The 22,476-nt window shown below is 39.5% G+C and overlaps 1 protein-coding gene across 3 annotated transcripts in view; it reads right to left on the bottom strand.

Annotated features, from left to right (window-relative positions):
- Positions 1-765: 765 nt before the first annotated feature.
- Positions 766-22,476, bottom strand: part of NETO2 (neuropilin and tolloid like 2) — a 61,796-nt gene continuing 40,085 nt past the window's right edge. For 2 of the 3 annotated variants that reach the window (XM_034940105.3, XM_034940104.3), the window contains exons 8-9: positions 8,317-8,430; positions 766-5,884 (exon numbers count right to left, since the gene is read on the bottom strand). In XM_034940105.3, the coding sequence (XP_034795996.1) occupies positions 5,301-5,884; positions 8,317-8,430 (698 nt within the window). In that variant the 3' untranslated portion in view covers positions 766-5,300. The remainder of the gene's footprint in view (positions 5,885-8,316; positions 8,431-22,476) is intronic. The other variant, XM_034940106.3, reaches the window with a different exon arrangement.

The raw sequence follows: 22,476 nt of genomic DNA on the forward strand, positions 1-22,476 counted from the left end.
CTTGAGGTATACTCATTCATGTTTCTAAGCTGTGTTATGGCTGGTGCTCTGTGCACCCCGAAAGGACAGCTTGGCTCTCCAGCCCACTCTGTGACAGTCCTCACTGCCTCTTCAGTGACCGGATGCAGCAGACTGGAACATGCAGGCAACCTGGGACAAAACGCATTTTTTTCTTTAGTTCATCTTCACTTGAAGATTAATGAATTTGAAAACATAAAATGGTTCTAAGTGTAATAAAATAAAGTTGCCCTTATCATAACTAGGATTATTGTATTTTGGAAGCTAGTGGATAGGAAATGCCAACTTTGCCCTGGAAGGAAATACAGATTCTGTTGGTATAAGTGATCTAAATTCTTTGCCACTCCTAGACTTTAGAAATTGAGGCAAGCAAGGAAATCAGAACAAGTTTTTAATTCTAGTTCAAGAGTCAAAATTCTTTTCTATAAAATGCCAAATCTAGGATTAAGCATATTCTCATATGGCCTGGAAGTTCATCTCTAATAAAAATCTACTGCTTTTAAAAAGCTTACACTAGACAGTGCATACTAAACATGCACCCTAGTCATTAGCTTTTTAGGCTTTGGTAGTCATTAAACCAATTGCAAAAATACATTTTTAAAAAGTTAAAGTAAAGCAAATTCAGAGTTTTGAATTATTAGCAGAGGTATATAAAACATAAGTGATTTTGCAGAAAACTAAAATATCCAAGATAATCTTGTTATTTACAGTAACTCAAACTCCAATCATTCTCCAAAACTCAAGAGATATGGCACACAAATATTTAATTTCTAGAATACACGTCTCCTTTAGATTTAAAAAAGATCAAAAAAGCAAGAACACAGGAGCTCTTCCTGCCTAGTATCGAGCCTGTATACTGTTAACAAACATTGCTTAGTAAGAATTCACGGTGCCAAGGAATCATGGCAGCAAAACTGTACAACACAATGTTACATACATTTAAAGAAAAGGGGAAATATAATGCATCGAAGAAATTACAGAATAAATTACATTTCAATTCAGAATGATTGACAAGCTTACATGGGCTGCTAAACAGAAGTGCTTGACTTTTAAAACGTACAGCTGGGCTGGGCGCCTTGGCTCACTCCTGTAATCCCAGCACTTTGGGAGGCCGAGGCGGGCGGATCACGAGGTCAGGAGATCGAGACCATCCTGGCTAACATGGTGAAACCCCATCTCTACTAAAAATTCAAAAAATTAGCCGGGCATGGTGGCGGGCGCCTGTAGTCCCAGCTACTCGAGAGGCTGAGACAGGAGAATGGCATGAACCTGGGAGGCGGAGCTTGCAGTGAGCCGAGATCACGCCACTGCACTCCAGCCTGGGTGACAGAGCGAGACTCTGTCTCAAAAAACAAAAAAACAGAAAAACAAAAACAAAAACAGAAGGCCGGGCGCGGTGGCTCACGCCTGTAATCCCAGCACTTTGGGAGGCCGAGGCGGGTGGATCACGAGGTCAGGAGATTGAGACCATCCTGGCTAACACGGTGAAACCCCATCTGTACTAAAAATACAAAAAATTAGCCGGGCGTGGTGGCGGGCGCCTGTAGTCCCAGCTACTTGGGAGGCTGAGGCGGGAGAATGGCGTGAACCCGGGAGGCGGAGCTTGCAGTGAGCCGAGATCGCGCCACTGCACTCCAGCCTGGGCGACAGAGCGAGATTCCGTCTCAAAAAAGAAAAAAAACCAAAGAGTACTGGGGTTCTTGAGACACGGGTGCTGAGTTCACTTCTGTGGGCTTCAGGCTTCTCATTAATACACTTGGGCCAGATAGGTCTTTCTTGGATCTTTAAAACCACCAAAAACTCAATAATCCTTCTGGGTCTAATCAGTGTGATTCAAGGCATATTATTTTTAATACTTGCAATAAAGTGACATGAACAATATATAGCAGACCCCATTTTGCAATAAGAGTATAATCTCCTTTGAGAATTATTCCTGAAATCACAACCAGGCTTCTCCCGTCCCCTCTCATCAGTGAACACACTCCTCAAACAGGGAAGCATTCTTCTCATCAGACATTGGCAGAACCATACAAATGTTCAAAGGCAGACTTTCAGGAGGTTCTTTTAAAGTCTAGCAATTCTATGAAACATGACAAAGACACTGACATAAGCGCTGTCGGGTTAAAGGAGTCTTTGAAATCTCTTTTGTGATGTGAAATGTGAACATTCTTTGCCTTTTGTTAAATGTTTAGATTGAAACTCTCCCCACACACAAAAGGAATATCACACCTTATTCCTACATGCTTTAGATGTTGGGATTAGTAGGTTTCCTGCAATAGATCTGTGGGCATTTGGGGGATGATACGGTGAACTGCAGATGGAAGATAATGGTGACAGTATTATACAGGTGTACTTAATGCTGTTTCTGAATTGAAGATATTTACCCCCTCCAGATTTGCATTTTGTGTTCAACACTGGGACACTGTGTGGGGTACCCTGCCTGACAGTTAATACTGTGTAATGAATTCCACAAGATTGCTAAATTTCATGTCTTCTGTTATTAAATTTTATGGCTTTCATTTTAGTAAGCAATTTGTAAAGTTTTCTCACTGATCTCAAAGATTAAAGGCTGTATATACAGCAATTAGCATTATTCTGGCAATAATGCCTAAGATTTATCAGTTCCATTCTCACCTCTTCCAAAAGCATAGAGAAGTTTAATAAATAAATGAGATCTAATGCCCATCTATGATTCAATGAAGGTGTATAACATGTGACAGGCTAAGGCTGGCTTAGCTATTGATCATCTGGTTCTTTAGTTCTATCCCTGAAAATACAGACTGACCCCAAACCAATGTTCCTAGATAACATTAAGTTGTGCCTTCACTGGGTTAAGAAGCACCATTATAACCTCTGTCTGCATTTTGCATCTTTTTTACATTCTGAAGAAATGTTCCTATATACAGACCCTCATGCTGTAGTTCAAGAGGAAATTAGCCTCTGCACATAAGTTTTTCTACTGTGAAAAGCAAAAACTGTTTTAGCAGCCAGAAAATTCAGAACCAAACTTACTGTCTAAACGTTACTTGCTACATTGACTCGTATAAAACTGTGTACTTCTGTTCTATTTTACTGTTATGTCTTCTTTAAAGGCTCTGTATTTTGTAGGCCTCTTCAAGACCTTATAAATAGAAATCAAATTTCAAAAACAAAAATGTAGTTACAAGTGACTATATAGTTTAGCATACTGTATTATTTGTTATTATAATCTAAAGATTAAATATAGGTTTAACAGCTATTTTAAAAAATGAATAATTTTACATAGAAAATATGCTAACTTCCCTTTTATCATCATAAGATCATAGTTGTTGTTATATGAAGTATTTATTATGCTGTTCAAATGTTAGCTGGCGTAAGTTACCTACTAAAATGCTTATTCAGCATAACTACTGAAAAAACTTAGCTGTCTCTGGTATTAGTTCATTGAATATTATATGCATCAAGTCTTTTCATGTTTCCACGTTATATTTTTAAAACAAGAAACTATGCTGACTTAAAAAAATTTAAATCATGAATACATTATGTATAGGTTTTTCTGTCTCCTAAATATTATCTACTTTTTTAAAAAACAAAAATTTTGATACAAGAAAGCACTCTGAGGCAGTATATGTGTATTAAATTTAAGGTCACAATTTTCACTAATCTGAGAAAACACATATATGTAATATTTAAAAGTTAATGAAATCCAGTGAAACTTCAACTTATTTCATTGAGAATTTACTAACAAAATATAGAAAACAAGAATTTACCTCTTTTAAATGGCATGTCTGTATTACTTACAATTTGATAAATGAGTTCCTTTCCACACATACCTTAAGATCCACAACCTTGGTGGCATAAATAACATGATTAAAGGGTCAGGTACAATGTATATTTTAATATGGGATTTGTGTAGTGATTTAGAGCATAAATATCACACAGTGAAAAATTTATCACAAACTAAATACAGTAACAAAAGGAAAGAAAGAGCTTATGTCCACATTTCCAAGGTCTTTACAATAAGTTATAGCGTCCAGGTCCAACACGGCATATTTGCATACAAAGCCACTGATGTGAACACTGAATCTGTCCTGTAGGTCTTTCATCTTGATTTAATAAAGTTTGTACAGTATCAAATAATATCAAAAGTCTAAAAAACACAATGAGCTTTTATGTTTATAAATTATTGTTTTTATACCATAAAAAAAGTCAAAAGTGCAGTTTAAAAAAAAGTGGAAGTTGTTATTCTTGATAAGAGCTAGAAAAATGTCATGTCCCAGTTAAGAAGCAATCTCAAGGCTCATCCAATTTCTAAGGAATTTTAACTGGCATCTAACCTTGGTTACCATATGCGGTAAGCAAAACCAATAGAACGGGAGCTATGTAACAATCTAGCGAAGAGAAACATTGCAAATAAATGTAATTATAGGCCTCTCCCAAAGTGAATGAAATGACTCTTTACTGGAATGAATGGGCTGTCACTGAATGTGACTATACTTGGTAAACTTCAAAGGCTTGCTAGAAATTTTTATCTTTTTCAAATTTTTAGTCATAGCTGGCAATGGTACATATATCCCAGGATTATGAAATTTTCTAGTATAACTGAGAAAAATATAATTGAAAGGTAATAAATCATATCATCTATTATTTCTCACAGAAAATAAGGAATAAGGGCCCAGTAATTAAAAGGCAGAAGTACAGAGATTAGCCAAGAAGAAACAGATGGATGAAATACAACTGGGTCTTAATTGGCACAGTAACTAGCTGTATTTTGACACACTCAAGAACAAATGCCTATATTGAAGTATGTGGTACATTAACCACTTGTACTTATGTAAGAAAATGAAATGGTAAAACTATAGGCTTATAAAACAAATTAAATTTAGAGAAGGGAAAAATAAAAGGAATGTAAAGAAAAATCTTAAAGTTTATTGTGGCATCAAAATATTGACAGAGCTGTATCAGTCAAGAGCATTCTTCTTGTTGCTAAAACGAATAGGCAGCCTGAGCCTGGCTCTATCCAACCACCTCTTCTAATGCTCTTTAACTGGCGGTGCTTCCTATAAATGACACCAAGCAATAGAGATGATTATTGTTTCCACTGAATAGAGTAAGTTCCTTGATTGGTTTAACATATATAGACTGCCTGAGAGAATAAAAACATCACCATACAATAGGTTAACGGTAAATCATGGTCTTCGTAGTTGTGATGGGAGAAAAGGGTTGGCTGCTGGAAACAGTATGGTGCCCTGGAGGCTGCGTACGTACACACCCTAAGAATTCACATCACCGTTAGCAGAAGATTAGAAGTCAATGGATATGGATGCTTGTGCAGAAGAATCTTCTCGCCCCCTGACATAAATTTCACAGGGAATCTCCTCCATTACTCGGTCTTCCAGGGCCTGCTCAGGGCACTCATGTCCCTGTTTGAAAGTGTAACTACTTTTCTTGAAGGTGCTATTAAATGTTTTCATTGGCTGTGGTTGTGCAAAGTCATTTCGGAAAGGAAGTTCCATGGAACTGAGGTTGGTCCTGCTTTGTTTGACGCTGGAGGCCTGCGACCCACAGTGGTGGTCGTGGATGCAGCGGGAGGCGGTGGAGGAGCGCCGCATCTTCTGGTAGTTGTCCAATTCTTCCGACAAGTCTGCCAGGTCTGCAGAAATCTCTTTGTCCCTTAGTGAAAACAGTTCATAATGAGGAGGATCAAACACTTCTTGGAACCCGGTTTTATTAAAAGCGGTTTTGCAAGCCATGACCTTTTTTCGAGGCTGTTTCACTTGTACTAAAATAGAAATAATGAGAAGGACCAAGACAATCCCTGAAGTAATGCCAATAATTGTTCCATGAGTCTTAGTGATTTGTTCAAATACTCCTGCTTTTTTCTTTTCTGCAGAAAGAAAATGAGAAACGTTAAGTTTTCAAAATACATTAACATGAATCCTGGTACAAATTAGTAAGGTATTTTTAGGTAAAAGAGAATACTTGGGCCAAATATACTATAGACAATGCAATTTACAATTAGGTTTTTAAACAAATAAAACAACCCTATTATAATTTCTGGTTAAAGTTACCAATCGCAGTACTGATAGATAGATTACAGAAGATAAAGTTCTTGGTCCATTTCTTCAGAAGACACATAAATGCATACATTCTGCAAATCAAATCAAATATACAAATATAGACTATGCCAAATAAATACTCTTGTTCTATCAAGTTTAGCTTTCTGCTTTATGGTAGGTTTGACCAACTGCTGTGTTCAGGTATACCCACATCTACTGATGACCCCAGGGAGAGCAAACTAACATCATCAGACTAACCCATCCAGTATATTATCATGACCTACTGTTTTTGAATGATTAACTGAAAACACTTCATGTCGAGTATTTACGACAGCCATATCAGATTAGATCACCTTTCCACAGTAAGATATTTATTGAACTCTTACAGCAGGGGTCCTCAACCCCTGGGCCACAGACAGGAACTGGGTATCACTGCAGGAGGTGAGCTGCGAGTGAGCGAGTGAAGCTGCATCTGTATCTGCTGCCCCTCCCCATCACTCGCATTACCCGCAGCACTGCCTCCTGTCAGATCAGCAGTGGCATTAGATTCTCACAGGAGCAGGAGCCCTATTATGGATAATAATAATGGATTATTATTAGTGTGCTTACTTCTGTTAGGAAATAAACTCCTGGCTTGGAGGCAGAAGTCCAATAGAGTAGTATTAAGTATTTCAGTGTAAAGAAACAAACAAAACATATGAAAGTCAAGAAGTGAGGCAGCTTATTATTTTCCCATTCAATATGACAGAAGCCCAAGTGCATGTGAGGGATATAGGCTGTGAGTTCCTTAGGAGAATCTAATGCCTGATGATCTGTCACTGTCTCTCATCACCCCCAGATGGGACTGTCTAGTTGAAGGAAAACAAGCTCAGGGCTCCCACTGATTCTGCATTATGGTGAGTTGTATGATTATTTTATTATATATTACAATGTAATAATAATAAAGTGCCCAATAAATGTAACGCGCTTAAATCATCCTGAAACCAACCCCCCTGCCCCACCCCTGTTCTGTGAAAAAATTGTCTTCCACGAAACCAGTCCTTGGTGCCAAAAAGGTTGGGGACTGCTGTCTTAGAGGATAAAAAGGAAGATCACCTTTAGTTCTTACACAGTGATCTGACAACCAGCTTGCAGACATTCAACCATTACCACAAGCTGCATTTATCTTTCAGTGAGTACACACTGGGAATACAGCATAGGAAATGTTATGAAATAAAAAAAGGAGTTCATAGAATGTTTCTGCTTTTATGTTTTAAGACAGAATCTGCAAGTTGACTTTTATTAAATAGTGTTTCCACATACTTCAGGCTAACCTCTAAATTATTTTGACAACTAAATAAGGTATGTTTACAATACAAATGACAAACTTCAACAACAGTAACAAAATAAGGACAAGGCATACCACGATATACTTTTTTTTTTTTTTTTGGATGAGATGGAGTTTTCACTTTTATTGCCCAAGCTGGAGTGCAATGGCGCGATCTCGGCTCACTGCAACCTCTGCCTGCCGAGTTCAAGCAATTCTCCTGCCTCAGCCTCCCGAGTAGCTGGGATTACAGGCGTCTGCCACCACGCCTAGCTAATTTTTTTGTGTTTTTGGTAGAAATGGGGTTTCACCATGTTAGCCAGGTTGGTCTCGAACTCCTGACCTCAGGTGATCCGCCTGCCTCAGCCTCCCAAAGTGCTGGGATTACAGGCATAAGCCACCGCGCCTGGCCACAATACACTTTAGAACAACTTAACAGTTTGTAGACAAAAAATGCTTTTGTTTAGAGTATGCTTTTCACCACATCCCAGGTCTATGATCCATTTAAAAGAACATTTACATGTTTCCATTTTTGTCAAAGCAGCTATGCTAGGCTGGGCGCGGTGGCTCACGCCTGTAATCCCAGCACTTTGGGAGGCCGAGGTGGGCAGATCATGAGGTCAGGAGATCGAGACCATCCTGGCTAACACAGTGAAACCCTGTCTCTACTAAAAATACCAAAAAATTAGCCGGGCGTGGTGGCAGGCACCTGTAGTCCCAGCTACTTGGGAGGCTAAGGCAGGAGAATGGTGTGAACCCGGGAGGCGGAGCTTGCAGCGAGCCGAGATTGTGCCACTGCACTCCAGCCTGGGCGACAGAGCAGGACTCCGTCTCAAACAAACAAACAAAAAGCAGCTATGCTGAGCACTGTTGTAGAAAATAACATTTTAAGTTCTTAATGAAGGGCAATAGCCACTCTTTTCTCAAAAAGGTTGGCCTTTACATCAAACTCACCTTTACAATGATTTTCATCCCAAGGGTATGCACAATTTTGGACACCATTACAGACTAAAGAATTATTGATGCACATGTTGCTATGGCAAAAGAAAGTGCTGCTTGTGCAGGGAGCTGCAGGAAGAGAAAACAGTGTTGCAAAGAGCAGGCATACCACCTGATTTTATTTCATACATAACAAATCTGACTTTATAAGAGTACTTTCTTACCGCAAAGGCCTTTCCTTGAATAAACTCTGTACTATTCAAACAGTAAGACAAACGTCAATATTCTCTGATGCTGGCTCATTCAAACTTTTTCTTATGCTAGGCCCCAAAAGGTCACTTTTAATGTAATGATAATGAATGTATTTTCAATGGTTCTTATGGAACCAGTATACAGTCTGGTAGATTTTTTTTCCCAAAACTTTGAAAGACAATGTTGGCAAGGATGTGGAGACACTGGAACCCTTCTGTACTGAGGGTGAGAATGTAAAATGGTGCAGTCATTGTGGAAAATTATCTGGAGGCTCCTCAAAAAGTTAAAGATAGAATTACCTTATGATCCAGCAATTTTACTTTTAGCTACCTACTCCAAAGAACTGAAACCAGGAACTCAGTTACTTGCATAACAATGTTCACAGCAGCATTATGCACAACAGCCAGAAAGTGGGAACAAACAAAATGCCCATTGATGGGTGGATGGATAAACAATGTAGCATCCACAAGACAATGGAATGTGATTTGGTCATAAAAAGAAATGAAATTATGATACATACAACATGGACAAAGCCACATATTTCACTTAGCATAATTATTTATAATTAAAATTTTTTTTTTTGAGATGGAGTCTCACTCTGTCGCCAGGCTGGAGTGCAGTGGCATGATCTTGGCTCACTGCAACCTCCACCTCCTGGGTTCAAGTGATTCTCCTGCGTCAGCCTCCCAAGTAGCTGGGACTACAGGCACGAGCCGTGCCTGGCTAATTTTTGTATTTTTAGCAGAGACAGGTTTTCACTACGTTGGCCAGGCTGGTCTTGAACTCCTGACCTCGTGATCCACCTGCTTTGGCCTCCCAAAGTGCTGGGATTACAGGTGTGAGCCACCGTGCCCAGCCCTATAATTACATATTAATTATTGTATGAGAAATATTGTATGATTCAACTTATTGAGGTGCCTAGAAGAGGCAAACTCATAGATACAGAAAGTAGAATAGAGATTACCAGGGTCCAAAAAGAGGAAGGATGGGGAGGTGATGTTTAATGGGTACAGAGTTTCAGTTTGGGAAGACAAAAACTTTCTGAATATGGATAGTGGTAATGGTTGCACAATAATGTGAATGTACTTAATGCTACTGAACTGTATACTTAAAATGGCTAAAATAATAAATTTTATTATGTATATTTTACCCATAATAAAAAAAATCCACTCTTCTGGATTCAAAAAAATTGTTTTAAGGACACTAAAGGTATATGAAATATATACCATGTAATTTCCTACTTGTATAAGTTGTTCTTTCAGCTTGGAATGGCTCCTTCTTTCTCTTTGTGGCGGCCACCTACTCATCTTTCAGTATCATCTCAAATGTTACCGTCTGTGAAAATCCCCTTGCTTCTCTGGGGTAGCCAGTCGCTCCTGTGTGTTCCTATCACACTCCACATACTCCTCTATTTGGCACCTACCCTTGTGTATGTAAACCTTTGTTAGAATGGATTATTATTAGTCAGTGTGCTTACTTCTGTTAGGAAATAAACTCCTGGCTTGGAGGCAGAAGTCCAATAGAGTAGTATTAAGTATTTCAGTGTAAAGAAACAAACAAAACATATGAAAGTCAAGAAGCGAGGCAGCTTATTATTTTCCCATTCAGTACAACAGAAGCCCAAAAACCTTAGCAATTTTTTTTTCTTTTTTTTTGGAGATGGAGTCTCGCTCTGTTGCCCAGGCTGGAATGCAGTGGCATGATCGCAGCTCACTGCAACCTCTGCCTCCCAGGTTCAAGCAATTCTCCTGCCTCAGCCTCCCCGAGTAGCTGGGACTACAGGCACGTGTCACCATGCCCAGCTAATTTGTGTATTTTTAGTGGAGACGGGGTTTAACCATGTTGGCCAGGCTGGTCTTGAACTCCTGACCTTAAGTGATCTGCCTGCCTCAGCCTCCCAAAGTGTTGGGATTACAGGGGTGAGCCACTGTGCCTGGTCCAAAAACCTTAACAATTTTGACTTCTAAAATTATAATTGGACAAAATGTATTTCCTGCCTAAAAGATTCTGTACTTTTGATTTTCAGAAAATATTTGCTGCACCAAGGAGGGAGAATCAAATATTGCTCTATGTTATACTGACATATCTCAAATATTTTTTATACTGTTTTCAGAAGGTTTTTCAAGATAGAGTATCTAAAATTTTACTTGACTAATGAGATTTTTTTCTAAATATTATCTTTCTCTTAATAAATATATAATAAACATAATTTTAAAAACAGCCACGAGCATTATTTTTCTCCCCTCCAAAGAGAAGACTCTTCAGTGTGCAGTCATAGGAAGTTGGGAATATCTGACCACATTCTCCAATTGCAGTACATTATCAGTAATAAAACTGACATTTTTTCATTCATCTGCCTTACCCACTTTGTCTATTTCTCAATGGGCTGTGAACATGGGCTGTAAAAACAGGCATTTATTAGGTACCTAGATAACTCCAAAACATAATCTGACAAATGTAGGTCCACGGTGAATATCCAAAACTGCTTTGCTATTAAGAGTGTGACCACAATCTCTCTTTAAGCAGAATGCCCTAAACGGTAGTATTCACCCAAGTTTCAGTACAACAGGTTAAAAATCTATAGTCATTATGAACTAGGGTTCATTTATCCCTTCCCCCTCCTCACTGTAAGCCAACCTGCAGTTGAGTTTAGACTTCTTTCTCTATATACAGTTCAACAGTCTTCACACTAAACTGTTAAGCTTGTTCACCTGCGGAGTACTCAGCCGCTGCAGTTCAAGTATGAGAACCCCTTGGTGGCTGACATGACTGAAGAGTCCACAATAGCTACGAACTGTGAAGGAACTTGGGAAATAGCACCATGCAGCAGAAAGCAGAAAAAACAATGGGCTAGTAATCAATAAAAATGGTTTCTATTATCAGTTAATCCACATTTTAAGGTATTTAACCTCCTTGGGCCTCGGCTTCCTCTTTTAAAATGAAGGGGATGGAATACAGTGTATCTCAGACTTCTGGTTCCAAAATTTGATGAGACTATGCAATCAGTGGTCTCAATCATGATACTTCTGTTTTAGATTTAAGTTCAAATGATGTATATATCTAATAAGTAATTTATCCAGAGACTGTTAACCTGTCAAAATGGTATCATTAAAACCACTGAAATAATTACTTCATGGTTCTTAGATAACATTGATGGTTCCAAGGCTCATCGGAAAGACAACAGGTATCAGTTACACAAACATGCCATCATATTGAGGGCTGGGGAGTGTATGGTGGTATTTTATTCACTTTACAAAATTAGCTAGTGCACCTACTTGGGTTTGTCATAGATATCATAAAACTGTATCATACAAATGGGGGCACCGAAAAATATTAAAAACGGCCAAGAGAAACATATAGCATTTTTGATTTCCTCATTTCTACAAACTGGAGTTTCTTTTTTTATTTATATATCACACTGTAATTCTATTACATACAATATAATTGTATATTATGTCCTAATTCTACTACCTATTTTATCTAGTTCACAAAAAGGGGATGCAGGAAAGATAAGCCATTTTCAAGACAGGCTGAATGAGGTAATAAACAGCACTGTGGGTCCTTGGCATTCGGATTTCATGAATAAAACTACCATTGGTTTTTAAGGTTTATCTACAGAACATCATGTGACCCCCCCCTTTGATGGCTCTTTATAACTTCAAAGGTGGCCTTAAAGACAGGTTTACCACTCCGTGTTCATCACTGATTGAGCAGTGAGAGGAAAATGTCTTCAGTTTTTATTATAAATTCTTTACAACTGCTCTCCATATTATTTAAAGTGATTAGAAAACAGCACTGATATTGTCAGCTTTTGTTTCATAGAAATGTGAGTTATATTAATAATTACACCTACATTAACCTTTATGGCTTTTCACTGGTTAAGCATGGCCGGTGGAAATGACAATCAAGCATCAGTTATTGATATGGGATTTTAATGGTATGCTTCAATTCAAATAATAAAATGATTGAACTACAAGTCTTTATATAAAAAAAGACAGCAAAAATAGTGCCAGTTATGAACTCCACTTATAGCCTGAGAACTCTCTACCTATTGCCGTTCCTCACTGCTGGGTCATGGTGTGGAAAGGAAGGGGAGGGCTGGGATTTTGTGTCCCCCCCAATTTCAATGAGATGTGGCAATGATGCTGAAGGATGGCTGTCCTTCAGCAAAGCCTGCAGGGGGCCTGCAGGCAGTATGTCACCGAAAATCACATTACGGGTTTATTCTAACAAAAATATCTGCTGCTGCTTTCACAGTTCTAGTCCTAGAAATTATTTTCCTAAAACTGTTTCTTTCTTAAAGAGTGAGGTATATATTAGTATTCAGTGCCTGGGAAGAAGCCAAATATATCCTGATTGCTATTCTGTATCATTCATTTTAGCAAAATTATTCTATTTCAGTTATATCTGCAATCTACAATGGGTAGGCATGAACTGAATCTCTCATGCAGAATTAGCCCATTTATATAAACCTCTTCTGAAATACTAATTGTTTCCATGGGTGAAATTGTAACAATTACAAATCACAGCTTAGAGGAGAACAAAAGAAATAGTTCAATAATTTGAATTAATGATAAGCATGAAAAAATTTACTAATTGGAGCTCTGAAATTTGCTTTCCAAATGGAGGTTTTTCAAGCTGGCTCTTGTTTTTAAAAAACTCTGCTAAATCCCTTATTTTAATCACACACACTTTTTCTGAAGGGGCTGCTTTCTTCTTTTTCTTGGGTAATAAAGCTAAATTTGGGATATGAAGTTAAATCTATTGCAGCCTTACAATTTAAACTTATTCTTACATTTGGTGATTAGTTAACATAAAGATATCACTTGAGGGAGGCTTTTCACCTGTTTAATTATCAGATTTGTATGAACAAGAAAAAATTAGTGTATACAGAGAAAATACCTTAACTAAAACACATTAGAGAAGAATTTCTCATCATGGATATAGACCAGTGCTGCCCAAAATAAATATGTGAGTAAAAAATGTGAGCAAGTAGCCACATTAAAAAGTAAAAAAGAAATTGGTGGAATTAATTTGACTTATATAGTTTATTTAACCCAACATATCTGTGCAGAAAGAGTTAACATTATAGCAGGCCTGAGGGTGCTACCTTTGAAAGGTTCTGCTTGCAAGACTGGCCCTTGGGTGCCATCCATTCCCTAACAGATAAGGGTACTTCATTGTACCTAGACTTTGCATAAAAGATGTCACTTATGCCAAATACTTGCTTTCCTGCTGAGAGTCTGAAATTTTGATATATGCAAAGCAGAGGGTGCCTATGTGACCAGACTCTGATAAGAACCTTGGGTGCTGAGTCTCTAATGGGCTTCTCTGGGCAGAAACACTGCATATGTGCTACTGCATTTTTATTTTTATTTTTTGGAGACAGAGTCTCACTCTGTTGCCCAGGCTGGAATGCAGTGGCATGATTCACAGCTCACTGCAGCCTCAACCTCCCTGGGCTCAAGTGATCCTCCTGTCTCAGCCTCCAGAGTAGCTGGAACCACAGGTTTGCACCACCATGCCCAACTCATTTAAAACTTTTTTTTTTTTTTTGGTAGAGATGTTGTCCCATTATGTTGCCCAGGCTGGTCTCAGGCAATCTTCCCACCTTGGCCTCCCAAAAAGCTGGGATTACAGGCGTGAGCCACTGTGTCCAGCCCATGCCCATTTGCTGTTGTTGAAGAAACAGGCATACTCAGAATGTCCCTCATGGAAAGGACGCGGTATGTGGACCTGCGCAAGGATCGGTCCAGACCCTGGCAGCCTCTCCCTGGCGGCTCCCTTTTGTTGTCCTCCATCCCAGCTGTGAGTGCAGTACAAATAAATGCTGGGTTCTAGAGTCCTTCCAGCAAGGCACCTAACATGGGGATGCTGTTGGAAGCCCTGAAACAATTTCCAAAACATTCCCATTTTAACATATAGCATAAAATACTGTTAGTGGGATACTTTACATTCTTTATTTCATACCAAGCCTCTGACATCTGGGAGGCGTTTTTATAATGATAGCACATGTCGGTTTAGACGGGCCATGTTATAAGTGCTCAGAGGCTGCAGGTGGCTGGCAGACACTGGACTGGACAGCACAGGTGCACAGAAACCGAGGGAAAAATAAGAAGGCTAAAAGCCTTGTTAGCTACGTCTTTGTATAAAGCACTGATTAGTAGTTATTTGACACAGTGAAACAGCCTCTGCGTAATTTTTTAAGTTTGAAAAGTTCTCAAACTACACACTCTTACACAACTTTTAAAGCTGTGATTTCAAAAAAGAAATCCACGGGAAATTATAAGATACCTTGAGACAAATGAAACCCAAAACATGCCAAAACTTATGGGGAGTAGTAAAAGCAGTAGTAAAAGGGAAATTTACACCTGTAAATGCCTGTAAATGCCTACACTAAAAAAGAAGAAACAACTTAGATCAATAGCTTAACTTTATAACTTAAGGAACTAGAGAAAGAAGACAAACTAAATTCAAAGCTAGCAGAAGTAACAAAATAATAAAGATTTGAGTGACAATAAATAAAATAGAAAACAGAAAAAGAGCAAAAACCCAAAACTTGATTCTTTGGACAGATCAACAAGACTGACAAACCTTTGGCTAGAATTATTAAGAACAAAAAGACTCAAATTATTAAAATCAGAAATGCAACTGGAGACATTACTACAGATCTTACGTATATAAAAAGAATCATAAGTGAATACTAAGAACAACTGTATGCCAACAAACTGACAACCTAGAGGAAATGGACAAATTCCTAGAAACACACAATCAAAACTGCATAATGAAGCCAAAGAAAATCTGAATAGGCCTAAAACTAGCAAGGAGATTAAAAAAAGAATCCAGAACTTCTCAACAAAGAAAGGCTCTGGATCACATGGCTTCACTGGTGAATTCTACTAAACATGTAAATAATTAACACCAATCAGTTGATTCCTGGGCAAGATGGCGGAATAAGACCAGTTCCAGTCTGCAGCTCCCCATGAGATCAAGGCAGAAGGCAGGTGATTTCTGCATTTCTAACTGAGGTACCCAGCTCATTTCACTGGGACTGGTTAGACAGTGGGTACAGTCCACGGAGGACGAGTAGGAGCAGGGTGGAGGGTCACCTGACTTGGGAAGCTCAAGGGGTCGGGGAACTCCCTCCCCTAGCCAAGGGAAGCCATGAGGGAACGGTGCATTCTGGCCCAGATACTAAACTTTTCCCATGGTCTTCACAACCCGCAGACCAGGAGATTCCCTCGGGTGCCTACACCACCAGGGACCTGGGTTTCAAGCATAAAACTGGCGGCCATTTGGGCAGACACCGAGCTACCTGCAGAAGTTTTTTTTCATACCCTAGTGGTGCCTGGAACGCCAGCGAGACAGAACTGTTCATTCCCCTGGAAAGGGGGCTGAAGCCAGGGAGCCAAGTGGTCTAGTTCAGCAGATCCCACCCCCACGGGGCCCTTCAGATGAAGATGCACTGGCTAGAAATTCTCACTGCCAGCACAGCAGTCTGAAGTTGACCTGGGACGCTCGAGCTTGGTAGGGGGAGGGGCATCTGCCATGACTGAGGCTTGAGTAGGTGGTTTTCCCCTCACAGTGTAAACAAAGCCACAGGGAAGTCTGAACTGGGCAGAGCCCACCGCAGCTCAGCAAAGCTGCTGTAGCCAGACTGCCTCTCTAGATTCCTCCTCTCTGGGCAGGGCATCTCTGAAAGAAAGGCAGCAGTCCCAGTCAGGGGCTTATAGATAAAACTCCCATCTCCGTGGGACAGAGCACCTGGGGGAAGGGGCCGCTGTGGGTGCAGCTTCACCTGCCTGCCGGCTCTGAAGAGAGCAGCAGACCTCCCAGCACAGCACTCGAGCTCTGCTAAGGGACATACTGCCTCCTCAAGTGGGTCCCTGATCCCCATGCCTCCTGACTGGGAGATACCTCACAGAAGGGGTCGACAGACACCTCACACAGGAGAGCTCCAGCTGGCATCTGGTGGGTGCCCTTCTGGGACGAAGCTTCCAGAGAAAGGAAAAGGTAGCAATCTTTGCTATTCTGCAGCCTCCACTGGTGATACACAGGCAAACAGGGTCTGGAGTGGACCTCCAGCAAACTCCAGCAGATCTGCCGCAGAGGGGCCTGACTGTTAGAAGGAAAACTAACAAACAGAAAGGAATAGCATCAACATCAATAAAATGGGCGTCCACACATAAACCACATCCAAAGGTCACCAACATCAAAGACCAAAGGTAGATAAATCCATGAAGATAAGGAAAAAACACTGCAAAAAGGCTGAAAATTCCAAAAACCAGAACTCCTCTTCTCCTCCAAAGGATCACAACCCCTTGCCAGCAAGGGAACAAAACTGGATGGAGAATGAGTTTGATGAATTGACAGAAGTAGGCTTCAGAATGTGGGTAATAACAAACTTCTCCGAGCTAAAGGAGCATGTTCTAACCCAGTGCAAGGAAGCTAAGAACCTTGAAAAAAGGTTAGAGGAATTGCTAACTAGAACGACCAGTTTAGAGAAGAACATAAATGACCTGATGGAGCTGAAAAACACAGCATGAGAACTTCGTGAAGCATATGTAAGTATCAACAGCTGAATGGATCAAGCGGAAGAAAGGATATCAGAGATTGAAGATCAGTTTAATGAAATAAAGCGGGAAGACAAAATTAGAGAAAAAAGAATTAAAAGGAACGAACAAAGTCTCTAAGAAATATGGGACTACGTGAAAAGACCAAACCTACGTTTGACTGGTGTACCTGAAATTGACAGGGAGAATGGAACCAAGTTGGAAAACACTCTTCAGGATATTATCCAAGAGAACTTCCCCAACCTAGCAAGACAGGCCAACATTCAAATTCAGGAAATACAGAGAACACCACAAAGATACTCCTTGAGAAGAGCAACCCCAAGACACATAATCGTCAGATTCACCAAGGTTGAAATGAAGGAAAAAATGTTAAGGGCAGCCAGAGAGAAAGGTCGGGTTACCCACAAAGGGAAGCCCATCAGACTAACAGCGGATCTTTCTGCAGAAACCCTACAAGCCACAAGAGAGTGGGGGCCAATATTCAACATTCTTTTTTTTGTGTATGTGACGGAGTCTCGCTCTGTCACAATCTAGGCTCACTGCAACCTCTGCCTCCTGGGTTCAATGGGTTCAAGCAATTCTCTCAGCCTCACGAGTAGCTGGGATTACAGGCGCCCGCCACCACACCTGGGTAATTTTTGTATTTTTAGTAGAGATGGGATTTCAACATCTTGGCCAGGCTGGTCTTGAACTCCTGACCTCGTGATCCAACTCCCTCGGCCTCCCAAAGTGCTGGGATTACAGGCGTGTGAGCCACTGCGCCCAGCCTCAACATTCTTAAAAGAATTTTCAACCCAGAATTTCATATCCAGCCAAACTAAGCTTCGTAAGTGAAGGAGAAATAAAATCCTTTACAGACAAGCAAATGCTAAGAGACTCTGTCACCACCAGGCCTGCCTTACAAGAGCTCCTGAAGGAAGCACTAAATATGGAAAGGAAAAACTGGTACCAGCCACTGCAAAAACATACCAAATTGTAAAGACCATTGACACTATGAAGAAACTGCAACAACTAATGGGCAAAATAACCAGCTACCATCATAATGACAGGATCAAATTCACACATAACAATATTAACCTTAGATGTAAATGGGCTAAATGCCCCCAATTAAAAGACGCAGACTGGCAAATTGGATAGAGTCAAGACCCATCAGTGTGCTGTATTTAGGAGATCCATCTCATGTGCAAAGACATACATAGGCTCAAAATAAACAGATGGAGGAATATTTACCAAGCAAATGGCAAGAAAAAAAAAAGCAGAGGTTGCAATCCTAGTCTCTGATAAAACAGACTTTAAACTAACAATGATCAAAAAAGACAAAGAAGGGCATTACATAATGGTAAAGGGATCAACGCAACAAGAGCTAACTATCCTAAATATATATATGCACCCAATACAGGAGCACCCAGATTCATAAAGCAAGTTCTTAGAGACCTACAAAGAGACTTAGACTCCCACACAATAATAGTGAAAGACTTTAACAACTCATTGTCAATATTAGACAGATAACGAGACAGAAAATTAACAAGGATATTCAGGACTTGAACTCAGCTCTGTACCAAGCAGACCTAATAGACATCTACAGAACTCTTCAACCCAAATCAACAGAATGTACATTCTTCTCAGTACCACATAACACTTATTCTAAAATTGACCACATAATTGGAAGTAAAACACTCCTCAGCAAATGCAAAAGAACAGAAATCATAACAGTCTCTCAGACAACAGTGCAATCAAATTAGAACTCAGGATTAAGAAACTCACTCAAAACCACACGACTACATGGAAACTGAACAACCTGCTCCTGAATGACTATGGGGTAAATAACGAAATTAAGGCAGAAATAAATAAGTTCTTTGAAACCAATGAGAACAGATACAACATACCAGAATCTCTGGGACACAGCTAAAGCAGTGTTTAGAGGGAAATTTACAGCACTAAATGCCCACAGGAGAAGGTGGGAAAGATCTAAAATCGACACCCTAACATCACAATTAAAAGAACTAGAGAAGCAAGAGCAAACAAATTCAAAAGTTAGCAGAAGACAAAATAACTAAGATCAGAGCAGAACTGAAGGAGACAGAGACACACAAAAAACAAAAGCAATGAGTCCAGGAGCTGGTTTTTTGAAAAGATTAACAAAATAGATAGACCGCTAGTCAGACTAATAAAGAAGAAAAGAGAGAAGAATCAAATAGACACAATAAAAAACGATAAAGGAGATATCATCACTGATCCCACAGAAATAGAAATTACCATCAGAGAATACTATAAACACCTCTACTCAAATAAACTAGAAAATATAGAAGAAATGGATAAATTCCTGGACACATACACCCTCCCAAGACTAAACCAGGAAGAAGTTGAATCCCTGAGTAGACCGATAACAAGTTCTGAAATTGAGGCAGTAATTAATAGCCTACCAACCAAAAAAAGCCCAGGACCAGATGGATTCACACCCGAATTCTACCAGAGGTACAAAGTGGAGCTGGTACCATTCGTTCTGAAAGTATTCCAAACAACAGAAAAGAAGGACTTCTCCATAACTCACTTTATGAGGCCAGCATCATCCTGGTAACAAAACCTGGCAGAGACACAACAAAAAAGAAAATTTCAGGCCAATATCCCTGCTGAACATCGATGTGAAAATCCTCAATAAAATACTGGCAAACTAAATCCAGCAGCACATCAAAAAGCATATTTACCACAATCAAGTCAGCTTCATCCCTCGGATGCAAGGCTGGTTCAACATAAGCAAATCACATAAACAGACCCAATGAGAAAAACCACATTATTATCTCAATAGACGCAGAAAAGGCCTTCTATAAAATTCAACACCCCTTCATGCTAAAAACTCTCAATAAACCAGGTATTGATGGAACGTATCTCCAAATAATTAGAGGGATTTATGACAAACCCACAGCCAGTATCATACTGAATGGGCAAAAGCTGGAAGCATTCCCTTTGAAAACTGGCACAAGACAAGGATGCCCTCTCTTACCACTCCTATTCAACATAGTATTGGAGGTTCTGGCCAGGGCAATTAGGCAAGATAAAGAAATAAAGCATATTCAAACAGGAAGACCGGAAGTTAAATTGTCTCTGTTTGCAGATGACATGATTGTATATTTAGAAAACCCCATCGTTTCAGCCCAAAATCTCCTTAAAGCTGATAAGCAACTTCAGCAAAGTCTCAGGATACAAAATCAATGTGCAAAAATCACAAGCATTCCTATACACCAATAATAGACAGAGAGCCAAATCATGAGTGAACTCCCATTCACAATTGCTACAAAGAGAATAAAATACCTAGGAATACTACTTACAAGGGATGTGAAGGACCACTTCAAGGAGAACTACAAACCACTGCTCAAGGAAATAAGAGAGGACACAAACAAATGTAAAAACATTCCATGCTCATGGATAGGAGAATCAATATCGTGAAAATGGCCATACTGCCCAAAGTAATTTATAGATTCAATGCTATCCCCATCAAGCTACCATTCGACTTTCTTCACAGAATTAGAAAAAACTAGTTTAAATTTCGTAGGAACCAAAAAGGAGCCTGTATAGCCAAGACAATCCTAAGCAAAAAGAACAAAGCTGGAGGCATCATGCTTCCTTACTTCAAACTATACTACAAGGCCACAGTAACCAAAACAGCAAGGTACTGGTATCAAAACAGATACATGGACCAATGGAACAGAACAGAGGCCTCAGAAACAACGTCACATATCTACAACCATCTGATCTTTGAGAAATCTGACGAAAACAAGCAATGGGGAAAGGATTTCCTATTTAATAAATGGTATTGGGAAATCTGGCTAGCCATATGCAGAAAACTGAAACTGGACCCCTTCCAGAAACTGGACCTTATATAAAAAGTAACTCAAGATGGACTAAAGCCTTAAACATAAGACCTAAAACCATAAAAACCCTAGAAGAAAACCTAGGCAATACCATTCAGGAGATAGGCATGGGCAAAGACTTCATGACTAAAACACCAAAAGCAATGGCAACAAAAGCCAAAATTGACAAATGGATCTAACTAAACTAAAGAGCTTCTGCACAGCAAAAGAAACTATTATCACAGTGAACAGGCAACCTACAGAATCGGAGAAAATTTTTGCAATCTATCCATCTGACAAAGGGCTAATATCCAGAATCTATAAGGAACTTAAACAAATTTACAAGAAAAAAAAAAAAAACCAACCCCATCAAAAAGTGGGTGAAGGATATGAACATACACTTCTCAAAAGAAGACATTTATGCAGCCAAGAAAGACATGAAAAAAAGCTCATCATCATGGTCATTAGAGAAATGCAAATCAAAACCACAATGAGCTACCATCTCACACCAGTTAGAATGGCTATCACTAAAAAGTCAGAAAACAACAGATGCTGGAGAGGATGTGGATAAACAGGAGCTCTTTTATACTGTTGGTGGGAGTGTAAATTAGTTCAACCATCGTAGAAGAGTATGGAGACTCCTCAAGGATCTAGAACCAGAAATACCATTTGACCCAGCAAGCTCATTACTGGATATATATCCAGAGGATTACAAATCATGCTGCTATAAAGGCACATGCACACACGTTTATTGTAGCACTATTCATAATAGCAAAGACTTGGAACCAACCCAGATGCTCATCAATGATAGACTGGATAAAGAAAATGTGGCACATATAAACCATGGAATACTATGCAGCCATAAAAAAGGATGAGTTCATGTCCTTTGCACGGACATGGATGAAGCTGGAAATCATCATTCTCAGCAAACTAACATAGGAAAAGAAAACCAAACACTGCATGTTCTCACTCATAAGTGGGAGCTGAAATATAAGAACACGTGGGCACAGGGAGGGGAAGGAACGTCACACACCGGGGCCTGTTGGGGGATGGGGGCCTAGGGTAGTGATAATATTAGGAGAAATGTGGATGATGGGTTGATGGATGCAGCAAACCAGCATGGCAGGTGTATACCTATGTAACAAACCTGCATGTTCTGCACATGTATCCCAGAACTTCAAGTATTGTAATAATAAAAAAAAATTAACACTAATCCTCAAACTCTTTGAAAAAGTTGAAGAACAAACACTAGTTACTCATTCTATGAGGCCAGAACTAGTTACTCATTCTATGAGGCCAGAATTACTCTGATACCAAAGCTAGAAAAAGATACACAAAAAAACCTAAAGACCAATATCCCTTATGAATATTAATATATAAATCCTCAAGAAAATTACTACTTCAGAATTCAGCAACATATAAAATGATTATACACCAAGAACAAGTGGGAATTATTCCCAGAATGCATGAGTGGTTCAATATACAAAAGTCCACCAATTTAA

The sequence above is a fragment of the Pan paniscus genome, chromosome 18 (genome assembly GCF_029289425.2).
Source record: "Pan paniscus chromosome 18, NHGRI_mPanPan1-v2.0_pri, whole genome shotgun sequence".
Lineage (NCBI taxonomy): Eukaryota > Metazoa > Chordata > Mammalia > Primates > Hominidae > Pan > Pan paniscus.